Raw genomic sequence first — 13,836 nt, 5'->3', positions numbered from 1 at the left:
TCGAGTGTTGACCAAATACATCAATTTTCCAATCAGCTGTCTGTATAGAGTAAGATCCACCAACTCGGAATCAGAAGCGTGAAGCTTCTTCCAGTTAGTGATCATAGGTGTAGACATGGGTTTGCAGTCCTCCATGTCAAATCTGCTAAGAATATCCACAATGTACTTCCCTTGTCCCAAGAAGAAATGCCCCTCCTCCTGCCACACCTCGAATCCCAGAAAATAATGCATCAAGCCGATATCCTTCATCTCAAACTCTGAAGCAAGATCTCTCTTGCAGCCCTCAATGGGTCTCTCTGCACCAGTGATGATCAACTCCTCACCCACCACAATGAAGTATAGGTTCGGATCAACCTCACTCTTTGTGAAACCCAACTGCTGCAAGCATGTATCAATCCTCGAGTACCAAGCTCTAGGAGCTTGCTTCAAGCCATAGAGTGCCTTTTTCAATCTGCATACATGGGACTCCTTCCCATGCACCTCAAAGCCCTGTGGCTACTCAATATAAACCTCCTCCAGAATGAAGCTATTGAGAAATGTGGTCTTCACATCCATCTGGTGGATCTTCCAACCCATCTCTACTACAATCGATATAATGGAGCGAATAGATGTATACCGAGCTACGGGAGCGAAGGTCTCCTCATAGTCAACTCCCTCTACCTGTGAGAACCCTCTCGCCACAAATCAAGCATTGAACTTCTCGTTGTTGCCATCTGCAGCATGCTTTATCTTGTAGAGCCATCTACAAGTAACAACTAATTTACCTTCAGGCCTCGGCACTACCTCCCAAACATCGTTCTTCATAACAGAAGAATACTCCTCCATCATGGCCTCTCTCCAGATCTGTTGGTTGGCTGCCTCCTCATAACTAGAAGGCTCGAAGTAGACAATGCTTGTTACCAATGCCATGTAACTACAGAACCGCTCAGGTGGTTTACTCTCTCTAACCTGTCTCTTTGGCACAGCAACTGATGTGGCCTCGCGCAAGGTATCTTGAAGCCACTTGGGCTTCCTCTTCCCTGAGCATACTTCTCCCACCGAAATGAAAGAATCCTCATCATCATCAGAAGCCTGAACTCCTAAAGGCCTGCCAACTGACCTCATGCCTGAATTTGTGCCTGTAGATGCTGAAGTACCATGCGAACTGTCCAGTAGTGGACTACCCTGTGAACTGCTCTGTGGATTGCCTTGCATGCTGCCCGAAGAACCACCCAGCTAACTCTGAGAGCCACTGCTCACTGATGAACCTGACACTGTAATCGATGTACCTCCTTATCCCTGACCATTGGATCCCTGTGAGTGACTCAACTGCTCCTGAGGGTCTGGTGACTCTGGATTCTCTAACTCTCATGACCTCCTAAAAGCACTCTCCTCCTCGAACTTCACATCACGCCTGACAACCACTTTCCTCTGCGCATGAATATACATCCGATAAGCTTTGAAGGTCTCGCTATAACCCACAAAGATGCCCTTGTCTGCAATTGGCTCTAGCTTGGTCATGTTCTCCTTGGGGACATAGGAATATGTATTCTTGTTAAATCTTTATTATTAAGTTACATTAGGTAAATACATAATTAAAGTATGTTTATTAATAATAGAATATAGGTAAATTGTGTATTAATTTAATATTAATTGTTTAAAGCTAATGGTCCAAAGGTAAACTCTAATAAATTATTTTCATTAATCAAAATGGCCCATTCGAAAATAAAAATAATAATTTATGTTTATTAAATAATCTATATAATGTATAATTCCAATATTTTTAATTTAGTATTCTTGTTAAATCTTTATTAATTAGTTACATTAGTTACAAGAATACTATTTTAGAAATATTGGAATTATAAATTACATAGATTATTTAATAAACATAAATTATTTTCGAATGGGCCAATTTGATATAATTAATTAAAATAATATATTAGAGTTTACCTTTGGACCATTAGCTTTAAACAATTAATATTAAATTAATACACATTTTACCTATATTCTATTATTAATAAACGTATACTTTAATTATGTATTTACCTAATGTAACTAAATAATAAAGATTTAACAAGAATACTAATTTAAAAAACATTGGAATTATATATTATATAGATCTTTTAATAAACATAGATTATTTTTGGGCCAATTTGATATAATTAATTAAAATAATATAATAAGGGTTACCTTTGGACCATTAGCTTTAAACATTAATATTGAATTAATACACAATTTAACTATACTCTATTATTAATAAACATATTCTTTAATTATGTATTTACCTATTGTAACTAAATATTAAAGATTTAACAAGAATACTAATTTAATAATATTGGGATTATCAATTATATAGATGATTTAATTATTATTTTTATTTTCGATTGGGCCTTTTGATATAATTAATTAAAATAATATATTAGAGTTTACCTCTGGACTTCTAGCTTTAAACAATTATTATTAAATTAATACACAATTTACCTAATGTAACAATACTTTTTAGAATAAGAATAATTTAATACTAAATAACATTGGAATGATATTATATTATTCATACTCAAAAATAACAAAGGAACTCCCTTAGTATATAAACTATTATAAATAAATTATATGTTTTAGCAATATTAATAATATAATTAGTGGTTTGACTAAGACCTTTGGTCAAAATTAGCCGTTGGCATTATAGCCGTTGGAATCTCTGCATACTATATTTAAACCAGCTTAACCAGATTAGTCTTCAACTTGTCCTGACGATGAACCACACTGGTTGGTTCGAAACGCGTTGACAAAAGATTGATTATGTGATTTTGCCGAAGATTATCTAACAATGTTATGGATCACAGAAGTCTAAATTCCTTAATAATTTTCTCCTTGCTCTCTCTTATCTTTCTCTCAAATGTTTATGAAAGAATGAATTTATCTTTCTCTCCTCTTCTCCTTTTACTCTCTAAATGACCTTTTGGGTTACCCTCATAGTTTTAAAAAACGGTCATTCCGAAACGGAAACGGTCGAATTGGTCCGTTTCATTGCCCTCCGGAGTGACTCGGCAGAAAAAACGGCTCGGTTGGCCGAGTCAGCCATGACTCGGCCGAGTCATTGAATGACTCGGCCAACTCGGCCATTTCCCGTACTGACTCGGCCGAGTCATAAACAGCGGCCCGGCCGAGTCATTGAATGACTCGGCCAACTCGGCCATTTCCCGTACTGACTCGGCTGAGTCATAAACAGCGGCCCGTAACCCACTAAAACAGCGATTTAACATTATTTTAATGAAATTTTAAGGGGTTTGCTGATTGGTTTGGACTTCAAGGTGTTTTATGAATTAGCTAAATGTTATTTGGGGTCCATTTCCCCCTCCCAAACCCTATTTAACACACTCAAATGCTCTCATTCTCTCACAGCAATCTCATGCATTTGAATGAGAACTTCTTTGAGAGTTAGTGAGCAGTTCTTGAGCTTGTTTTTGGAGCAGCAGTGAGGAGTCTTGGGGGAGCATTGTAGATGGAGTGAGGAGCTTCTTGGGCAGCCATTTGGAGCAGCATTGAGGAGCTGATTCTTGGAGCAAGCTTGAGGAGGCAGTTTGTGCTTGGAGGTATTTTTTTCACCTCTATAAATCTGTTTTTGCTTGTTAAATTTTAGGTGCATATCTAGAAAGCCTAGAGAGTGTTTTTTGTCAAAGAAATGAACATTGAATCAATGTTTTTTTTTTCATTTTCAAATTGTTTGCTTTCATTTCCTAGTCAAAAAATGCCACCTAGAGTGAGAGATCCTGCTTGGGCATATGTTGAAATGGTTGATAGTCAAATGCAATGCAACTTTTGCCATAGGAAAATTAAGGAAGGTCCTAGGGGCATTAATAGGCTAAAACAACACTTGGCAGGGATTAGAGGCCAAATTACCCCATGTACCTCACCAGAAATTGGGGAGATTAGGAAGCATTTGTTGGCCAGCTTTGAGAAATTTAAAGAAGATAAGGCTAGGCAAAGAGACATACAGGCTGAAATTGGGAGGAAGAGGAAGATACAAAAAATGATGGCTACCAACCCCCATTATGATTTTGAGGGTTCTTCCTCTATCCCTCAAGCTAATACATCCAACCCTTTCCGATATGTTCCTCCCTCTTTTGGTTCTATTCAAGATAAGGGAAAGGGTAAAATGAAAAAGGTTGATGTGACTATCAAAAGTTATTTCACTCCCTCCTCTCCATCAGATGCACATGGTCCTGAAGTTAGTAAAAGTCAAATGCAACCCACTTTAGATGACCATTGGAAGAAAGAATTGAGGGAGACTGCTTGTGAGTACAAAGCTAGATGGTGGTATGATGCTGATATTCCCTTTAATGCTGCTCGTTCACCATATTATGAGCCTACGTTTGATGCCATACATGCTGCTGGAAAAGGCTTCAAAGGCCCTAATATGCATGAGCTAAGGGGGTATCGTTTGCAGAAAGAAATTCAATCCATTAAAGAGTATTTGAAAGAGTTCAAGGACTCATGGGCAAGAACAGGATGTACCATCATGTCAGATGGATGGACTGATCAAAGAAATCGTACCATCATAAACTTTCTTGTCTTCTGCCCACAGGGAACCATGTTTTTAAAATCAGTTGATGCATCCGATAAGGTAAAGATGGGCAATTGTTGTTTCAGCTATTGGATCAGGTTGTTGAGGAGGTGGGGGTGGCTAATGTTGTTCAAGTCATCACAGATAATGCCTCTAACTATGTTCTTGCTCGTAAACTGTTAGAGGAAAAACACAAGACCATCTTTTGGACCCCATGTGCTGCACATTGCATAGACCTCATGCTTGAGGATATTGGAAAAATAGAGTGGGTCAAAAACACTATAGATCATGCCAAAAGCATAACAAAATTTATCTACAATCATACATTGATTTTGAGCCTCATGAGGAAACACACTGGGGGCAAGGATATTATTAGACCTGCCATCACTAGATTTGCTACACATTTTTTGATATTGCAATCTATGCTTTTCCAACATAGAACCTGCAAAAGATGTTTTCCAGTGATGAATGGAATCAAAGCAATTGGTCTAACAAACCGGAAGGCAAAGAATTGAAAAGGAAAGTCTATGAAGAAACTTTTTGGAGAAAGGCAGCAGAGATTGTGAAGCTTTTTGAGCCACTAGTTAAGGTGTTGCGGTTGGTGGATGGGGAAAGGTTGGCTATGGGCTTCATTTATGAGGCTATGGATCAAGCAAAGGAGCAAATAAAGACGGTATACAAGGATAGAGTGGCAAAGTATGGGCCCATTTGGGCAATCACTGATCAAAGATGGAACAATCAACTCCATCGCCTTATACATGCAGCTGAGCATTTTTTGAACCCACGGTATCATTATAAAGCTAAGGAGTCAGGAGCTTTGAGGGGGGGGTCAGAGATGGACTGATTGATTGCATTGATCGCATGATCCCATTGGAGTCTAATCAGTTGGAGATACACCGACAGGCCACAACCTTCAGCAATGCATCAGGTACCTTTGGGAAGAACCTAGCAAAGATTGCAAGAGAAGCAGATGAACCTGGTAAACAAAAATTTCAATTTTCAAATTCTTAATAGTTTTACTTTTTTTTTAAGTTTGTTAAATCGTTTATAATTTGAAAGTTAGATATAATTTGTAATTTTGTTGAGCTAACTCATTACACTCCTATGTTTTTTGCAGCACAATGGTGGGAGGCCTTTGGTGGCCATTGTCCTGAATTGCAAAGGTTTGCAATTCGTATTTTGAGTCAAACTTGCAGTGCATCTGGGTGTGAGCGCAATTGGTCTGCCTTTGAGAGGATTCACACAAAGAAGAGAAACCATTTGGATCAAAAACGGTTAAATGATCTAGTTTATGTCCAATACAACCTCCGGCTCAGACGAAACCATTTGCTGAACAAAAGACCTGATTCAGATCCCATTGTGTTGGAAGACATTGATCCAACATCAGATTGGGTAGTGGAGAGTTGTCCAGTAGAGTTTGATCCTGATGAGGATCTTGATTTAGATTTAGATATCGAGACATCAGTTGAACTTGAACATGTTGTTCAGTTGAATGCAGATCCCAATCCACCAGCCTCAGTGTCACAGTCAGCAAGGACTCCAGTTGTAGGTGCTTCCTCTGCTCAGCCACGACAGAAGCGCGGCCGCATATCTACTCTATCTCAGCTTGCATCTGCTGCAGTTGCACAGCCTACTAGTAGTACCACTTCTACAATTGTAGTTGGAGATGATGATGAGGAGGAGGAGCCATGGGGCCCCCTGTCTAACTCTGATGATGATGATCCAGAGATTAATCGACATGATCTTGGCTCCTCTGGCAGTAGCTACTAGCCAGTAGTACTAGTACTGGAGTCTGGTCACCGTCACAATTTACTTTTGTTGTAGAGGCCATTTCTAGCCTCCTTGGTTATGTGTTTTTTGTTTTGAGTCTTTGATCATGTATGACAGTTGACTATGTATCGCCATTGGGTACCATTTTGATATAATGGATTGGTTCATGAGCCTACTTTGATCATATTTTGTCTTCCATCTATATTATAATGTTGTGTGTTTGGAAACATGAATGAAAATCTTTAAAATTATGTTTAAAATCTTTAAAATTATGTTTTTTTATAAAAAAAATAAATATTTAATGTATTTTTTACAACGACCGAGTCATTGAAATCGAGTCGGCCGAGTCATTACCGTTTCGGAGTCGGAGTCGGAGTCGATCCTCAGCCGAGTCGGGGTCGGAGTTTTAAAACTATGGTTACCCTAAGATCTAATGGCTTAGATTCATTTAGATCTAGAGATGAGAATAAATGTGCATTTAATTCTCACTTTCTATTTTTTAACTCACCCACTTAAATAAAAACCCACTTAGCCTTTTATTTTCATAGTCACTTTTTCACTTTCTAATTCTTCATTGACTTTAATAAAGTCACCTTTAAATTAGAATGTAACTTTACCACTTATAAAGTCACTTTTAAATTAAATTGACTTTACCACTTATAAAGTCACTTTAGGAGAAAAGTACAAATAAATTTGGACACTTTTCCCTAGGCCAAAGATCAAAGCCTTAAGGAACCACTTGTCCTCTAGTACCCAAATTTTAACATTTACAAGTATATTTCATATGTTCTAGGGTTACTTAGTACACATTCCAGCCATTAGAAAACATTCATATTTGCTATGATAAATTTCTGAGTTTTTCACCAACGGGGATTTTAACACAAATCTGTGCAACAAGTTTCCAGCTTGTTGGAAACATAAATTTTGTAATAAATTGAAAGCTTAGGAGGTTATATATTGATATATACTCGTTGTCATAGCTTACTCGACCCCTAGATCATCAGTCTAGAGTGTATACGTACTTTGGGTGGCCTCGAAAGGGGATTTATCTTCTTGTTCCTGCATTTTTTTACATTTTTCAGATCTAAAGCTGCAGGACAGCAAGCAGATTTACACAGTACAGTCGCTTATCAAAGGTACAATGTAATGTCCTCTTCTAATTAAATTGCCAAAGGGAGGATGAAGTAGCCTATCCAGCCCCATAGGCTTATAGTCTTTTGTAAAAAGAGGGAAACCCAATATTCAATGTTATTGGGGTAACATTGGGTAAATTGGGGTAATTGGAGGAAAACTTGTGGAAAATGCCAAATTTGGGGCAAAATGGAGGGAAACTTGTTAGCCCCTCAAATTAAAATTAGGAGGGAAGACCCCAAAGGGAATCTATAAAAAGGAGAGAGGAGAATCATTTTTCTCATCATGGTTTGTGGATATTTCTGATTTGTGAGCTGAGGCTCTTGGAGGGTTTTAAGACCCCTTATCTCTTATTGGTTTCGGTAGTGAAAGATTCCACCCTAGCCAATCCTTTCTCCTCATTCTGTTTAGCATAATTTCCGAAGCATCATTTATCTGTTTGTGTCAATCAAGGGTCTCTGAGAGAAAAATTTTCTGGTATCAAAGTTCTGTGGCTTATTTGGGTAGCAAACGGTTACTCTGTGGCAATGTAGGCCTGTTAAGGCATTTACAGGGGCAACAAGGGTCTGCAAGTAGCAAGACAGACCTGAAACCCAAATTCAAGGCATGCATCTAACCTAACGGAGATTTCCTATAGCAGTGAGGTTATTAGGGGGATAGATTTTGGCAGCGGAATCCCCTGAGACCTTGGTCTGAGGCAGTGGCTCTCTTGAAAAAATATTTTTCTGTGGCAACGAAGTTATTCAAGGCAGTAGAGCTTCCCTAAGGCTCAACCTGAGGCAGCGAGGGACTGGGTGAGCCATCTTGTGGCAGCGGCTCCTCTCTGAAGCAACACTTGAGGCAGCACAGTGAAGGCCAGTACTGGAGAAGGTAGTCTGGGCAAACAGTGTTCATTCTAGGACAGCAACAAGATCTGTTAGGGCTCTCTGATGATAATAGGGCAGCAAGGCAGCAGAATTGTGAAGGCAAATTGAGTGGTAAGGGGAAGATCTTGTAAGTTGGTCAGTTGTGTTGTTGATAGGGTAATTAATATTTTAATTCATGTAAAAGAGTGATATTGTTTCTAAATTGTTGAGTCTTGTACATCAGATTCTGCTGGTGTAACTTCCTTAGAGTGAGACTATGAAAATTGTAACTTGATGTGTACTGTTGGTATTTTTGAAAAATCATCTACTTGTTTACATTGTTGTGCATTGAATGTCATCTCTGTTGAATTGAAAAAGGATACTGTGATACTGGCACAACTTTGTCATATGTTCTTTTAATCCTAAGGGTAAAGTTTCCCAAGGGATGTTAAATACAACTCAAGAGTATCTTCCACATTTGGTAAGGGCATTCTATACTCACTCTTTTGGGTTCATAAAAGTTGAAATATCTTGAGTTGTAAGTAATTTTAATTGTCGGTCTACGTTATTTTCTGGGTTAATATCATTTACATATTGGCATAATTTAAAATAATTAACTGCTATCTTCAACCTAGACTCCATTATTAGGCACTAGTCTATTAATCTTTTTGGTGAAGCGTTTTGTGTAGGGAATCCTCCCATAGGCCTTCAGTAGTTGGAACTTGGGAGTAAAGAGTGGGGACTCATGCAAAGGTGGCAGTGAGCACTTGTCCTGTGTGTGCCATCTTAGTGTATTGTACGGACCTCAACAAGACTGCTAATTTGGGTGGTAATAGATCCCTATCAATATCATTATGTAATATATAATAGAGGATGTACGTCTCAACGTAGTGGGACATACCACTGATCCAAGCCCACATGAACCAAGCCAAAACATCTGAAACAATCATAATGACTCTACTCTCTAAAGATTCCTGAACATAGGAAGTTATGCTTCTTGGGCCCCGAGGACCATCCATACTCCTAGTCTCCTACCTACAAACTAAACAACGTTGGGAAACAGCTCCTCAAATGTTGCCATAAGGAAATTGGAAATATGTAACTAAACAGCCTCATATTTTCCAAAGAAACTGTGATCTAGAATGGCATTATAAATACATTGGAGAGCTAACTACCGATAATGCAACAACATCGTTAGCCAAAAAGCACAGCATTGTTGATTACTCTCATTATATCCTATCCATCATTTGAACTTTCATGGCCGCTAACTAATTGCTTTTCACTTTTTTGGGAATCTAAGTTTCCAAGGATTATAGGGATTGAGAACCTCATCTATAAGCCTATTCCTTCTCCCTCAACCCTCCAATCCTCATCGAGTCATCCCTTACCCTGGAGGACCAAGTCCCTTGCTTAAAGAGCAAGCAAGTTCCATTCTTCACTCCATCCTTGGGAAAGGGTTTCTAGGGTCACTTTCCACCTATCCATTGCCATATACTTTACGATTGATCCCTACACTACCGGGACTCCTCCCATCGGTGAAAGTCCGTAAAGAGCAGGGAGACTTAACTGTAGTGACAGTGAGCTAAGCCTCCACCATTGCCCTTAACCTAACAGTTGCCCTCTTAGGAACCCCTTTTAGGTCCCCTGCTGGTTTGAGTGGTAACAGGCACATAACAAACTCCGTTATTTCTGCTTTGTTTTGTGCACCAATGGAGAGTTTGTTCTACTTGCTCAACCAATCAAATGTTCAGTTGACCATCCCGTTGATCTCCTAGTCGACCTCCGAAACGACTGTCCATTCACTATCTCTAGAAGATCTAGAGGTATAATGAACCTACAAAACCTGTGGTTTCAACAATCTCAACTCTTCGTCAAGAAGGCCCACTATTACCTTGGGCATATTGCTATTGTTCAAAATCAATTATATAATGTTGATTTACTTTGAAGTTGATCCAAATATTTTGCACAATGGCTGCTGATTCAATCATCGATTACGGAAATTTTGATCAACCAGACTATTGGGAGAATTATAGATTCTGAGCAAAATGTGATCAACAAAAGAAATGACAATTGTATCTGCAGAATAGTCATTTCACATTCTCCGAAGAATAAATCAAACAGCTGCAACACATTTGAAACAGTAAATTATTACATTTAAAATCTTCTTGCTTCCACAGAGTGGCAAACTCTTCTTCTGCAAACGCATTCAGTTCATACTGCAAATACAAGCACAAAAATTACATCCTAACGTCTAGACTCCACCCTAACCGTCTATGATCTACAAGGACTAAGTACATGGAAATCTTGTAACTACGGATCTCTCATGTGAGAGAATCAGACCTGTACTGCTCTAATACCATGTTAAAGAATAAAAAAATTTGCAGCCACAGCATGCACAGAGACAGGAAATATACACAATGAAATTTGCAGCACTGCCCTTGTTACACTCATTAAGCACACAAATAGATAGATAGATAGATCTGTTTCTGTGTGTGAGAGCTGAAATGCTCTGCTTCCAATGGAATATGAAAAGCACCTTATTTACAAATGAAAATTCCCTGTTGGTTGGATTTCCAGCTGTACAATGTATAGCAGTATGTCAGTTGCATGCGATGCAACCCCAAACTTCAAAGGATGTTTCTCAAAGCAACTTCCATTTAAAAAGGAAACGGGAGAATTGCTAGAATTAAGTTTCTAATTAATCAGATACTCTGTTCATCAGGATTTCGTGAGTGTGCTGTACATTAGAAAACTAAGAACTTTGTCAAAATAATGTACCATTTTCCTTAAGTGACACGGGAAAGCACTTGAATCAATCCTGAAAGGGTCGTGTTACCCATCTAATTAGGTCACTACGCAGACTGACCTTCAAAGAATGCTTATCTAAGGACAACAAAAATGAAATCAAATGTCTCACCCTCCGATAAAACCTACCAATTAAAGCATTCCATTCATAAACCAGAGAGCTTGTATCAGCAATAAAGTTACCTGACGCGAGCAGCTGAAGCCCACCCGAAAGCAAGTATCAAACAAATGACGCAGCCCTACAAACAACAAATGAGATCATCAATTATTTCAAAATTATTTCAAAACCAGAAACATTTTAATAATATCTAGCGCTATAAGCGGAAGAAACGAGAAGGATGCGAACTAGCCTCGCACCCCAACAAAAACATACAAATCTATTAATTCCGTGACCAAAGAAACTGCTCGGGAGCATTCAGAAAACAGCCTTTTCAAGAGACCGGTATCGACTACATACATGGATCTGCACTGCAATGGCGAAAGGACTGTAGAAGACCTCACTGGCATAAGCTAAAACTGCATCCAAAGCCTCCCATCCAGCCATGGCGAACGGTCTTTGGCTGAGCAGAGTTGCCTTCTCACCAGAAAACCGACCTACGAATATGAGAAGGGGCGGGGAGAGGATTCGATTTAGGACATTATTAAGGACTTTCAGGTCAGACAATAACACCGTGCCAGCGTGGATATGCCAAGCGCCCTGTTGGACAGCATGTAGGGCAAAAGGCTGCTGCCATTGGCTATTGCAGGTCTGCACAGCTGGACAACGTAATGCCTTCCCCCTTCAAACAAGGCTCCCTCCTTTTTTCTTCATTTTGTCACGGCATCGAACGAAATCCACAACGAATATGCTAGAGCTACATAGCTATCTATAATTCCATGGTTTGAAAATTGACAGTTTGTGAACTGCTTTTTAAGGTTGACGAGCAGTTGAAGTTGACTTTTAACATCAAAAAGGTTGTTAGGTAAATAGTTAAAATATAAAATATATATATATCTACAGTTGTACAGGTTCGGGGGTTCAGCGCCCAGTTAGATTTGTATTTTAAATTATCAAATTTTGTATTAGAAATCAATTTACTTTGAATATTTAATTTTATTTATATTTAATAGATAGCAAAATAACGTGTTGCACAATTCTTAAAACTTTTGTGCCATTAAAAAAAAGTTTGTCAACATAGGAGGAGTATAAAAAACTTTTTCCTTTGTCTTTATTTGCGAAAACATTTATTACAGAATCGATTTTTTCAAACCTTTTAATTTTTTAAACGAGTTGTTAATGAATTTTGAAAAAAAATAAATATTTTTTTATCTAATTTGTCTAAAATCTAGTAAGGATTCATTGAGATCCTAAGTTTGATTAGTGAACTCTGCATAATCAAAGTGCTCCAAAAGTTTTTTAGGGGTTGAATCTATGTATGCAGTGAAAAAACCAATTTAAACAACACAAGTCAAGATTTCAACACAAATTTTTTCACTGGATTCTAGCCAAAAATCGACCGAAAACTCCAAAAAATCACACTTAAAAACAACTCCTTTATTAAAAACATATTCAAAATTTTTTATTAAATTTTTCTCACATATATAATAAATTTAATTTAAAAAACTACATATCAATTAATTTTAAAAAATAATGATAATCAAAATTAATTTTACTAAATATTATTGTAATACATTAATAAATATAACCATATTAATTATATTTATAATTTAATAATCAAAATTAATTAGTATATTAAAATATTAAATATAATAATACTAATATACACCATTACAAATTATATTCAAGAAATATACTATTACTAAATATATTTAAGATATACACCCCACACACATATATATTAAATATGTTATAATCACATCGATAATATTGATGTGATTAATGTGAAAGACATGCTTATTACATTATGGATCATAAAAGCCTAAGATCTAATATGATATAATATATTTCTAAGTTATAATATATTATTAATTATAATAATTCTAATTATATTTAAGATATATACCATTATATATTTTTATAGGAGCATTGATTGTATTTATATATATTACTAAATATTATTTATTAGGGTGAATTGAATTTATTTGGGTAGTTGAGAACAATGATTGGGATTTTCTTGATCATGTCATTTTCCACAAATGACATGATGAGTTTTGATGTGATTAATGACTTTGACCTTCTTCTTGAGAATGAATAGTACATGATGAGTATTGATGTAATTAATGACTTTGACCTTCTTCTTGAGAATGAGTAGCCCCTTCATAAAGGAACATATATATTCCCCATATAAAATATACTAATATTTTCCATGTGAGGAAATATGATTCACTATATCTATATGCATTATTAAATATGATAATATTAATTGTATTTAATATATACATTATTAAATATGATATTATTGAATATATTTAATATATACATTATTCCCTATGGTGGTTGCTTCGTCACAATTCATTGGATTAAATTGTCTATTAAACCATAGAATATTTCACGTATTGGGCTCAACACATTAGCCATTCCTCTGTTATGGACTATTCTCCATGTAGCATTTTTAATGCTTAGACATTAATCAAAGGCTATTAATGCAAAGGCAGGGGTTGATTGCACTGCAGAGCCACTAGACAGAGTGAAGTTAGAATGCTAGGCAAGTACATTTGTATTATGGAACAAGCTAGGCCAACTATATGGAATGTAGGAGTTCAAAGTGATAATACTTCAATTTTGAGCATCATGAGGTCTCT

General features: G+C 37.0%; 1 protein-coding gene across 1 annotated transcript in view; it reads right to left on the bottom strand.

Moving 5' to 3' along the window:
* Window positions 1-11,909, bottom strand: part of LOC149176471 (Nucleotide-diphospho-sugar transferases superfamily protein) — a 204,115-nt gene extending 192,206 nt beyond the window's left edge. Inside the window, exons 1-2 of the mRNA XM_089419923.1 lie at window positions 11,552-11,909; window positions 11,278-11,333 (exon numbers count right to left, since the gene is read on the bottom strand). Coding sequence (XP_089276049.1) covers window positions 11,278-11,333; window positions 11,552-11,638 — 143 coding nt within the window. The 5' untranslated portion in view covers window positions 11,639-11,909. The remainder of the gene's footprint in view (window positions 1-11,277; window positions 11,334-11,551) is intronic.
* Between the last annotated feature and the right edge of the window lie 1,927 nt (window positions 11,910-13,836).

The sequence above is a fragment of the Pinus tabuliformis genome, chromosome 4_1 (genome assembly GCF_031772625.1).
Source record: "Pinus tabuliformis cultivar Carrire ecotype Pingquan chromosome 4_1, CPIR1, whole genome shotgun sequence".
Taxonomy (NCBI): domain Eukaryota; kingdom Viridiplantae; phylum Streptophyta; class Pinopsida; order Pinales; family Pinaceae; genus Pinus; species Pinus tabuliformis.
This window is presented reverse-complemented; position numbering and strand designations above follow the sequence as displayed.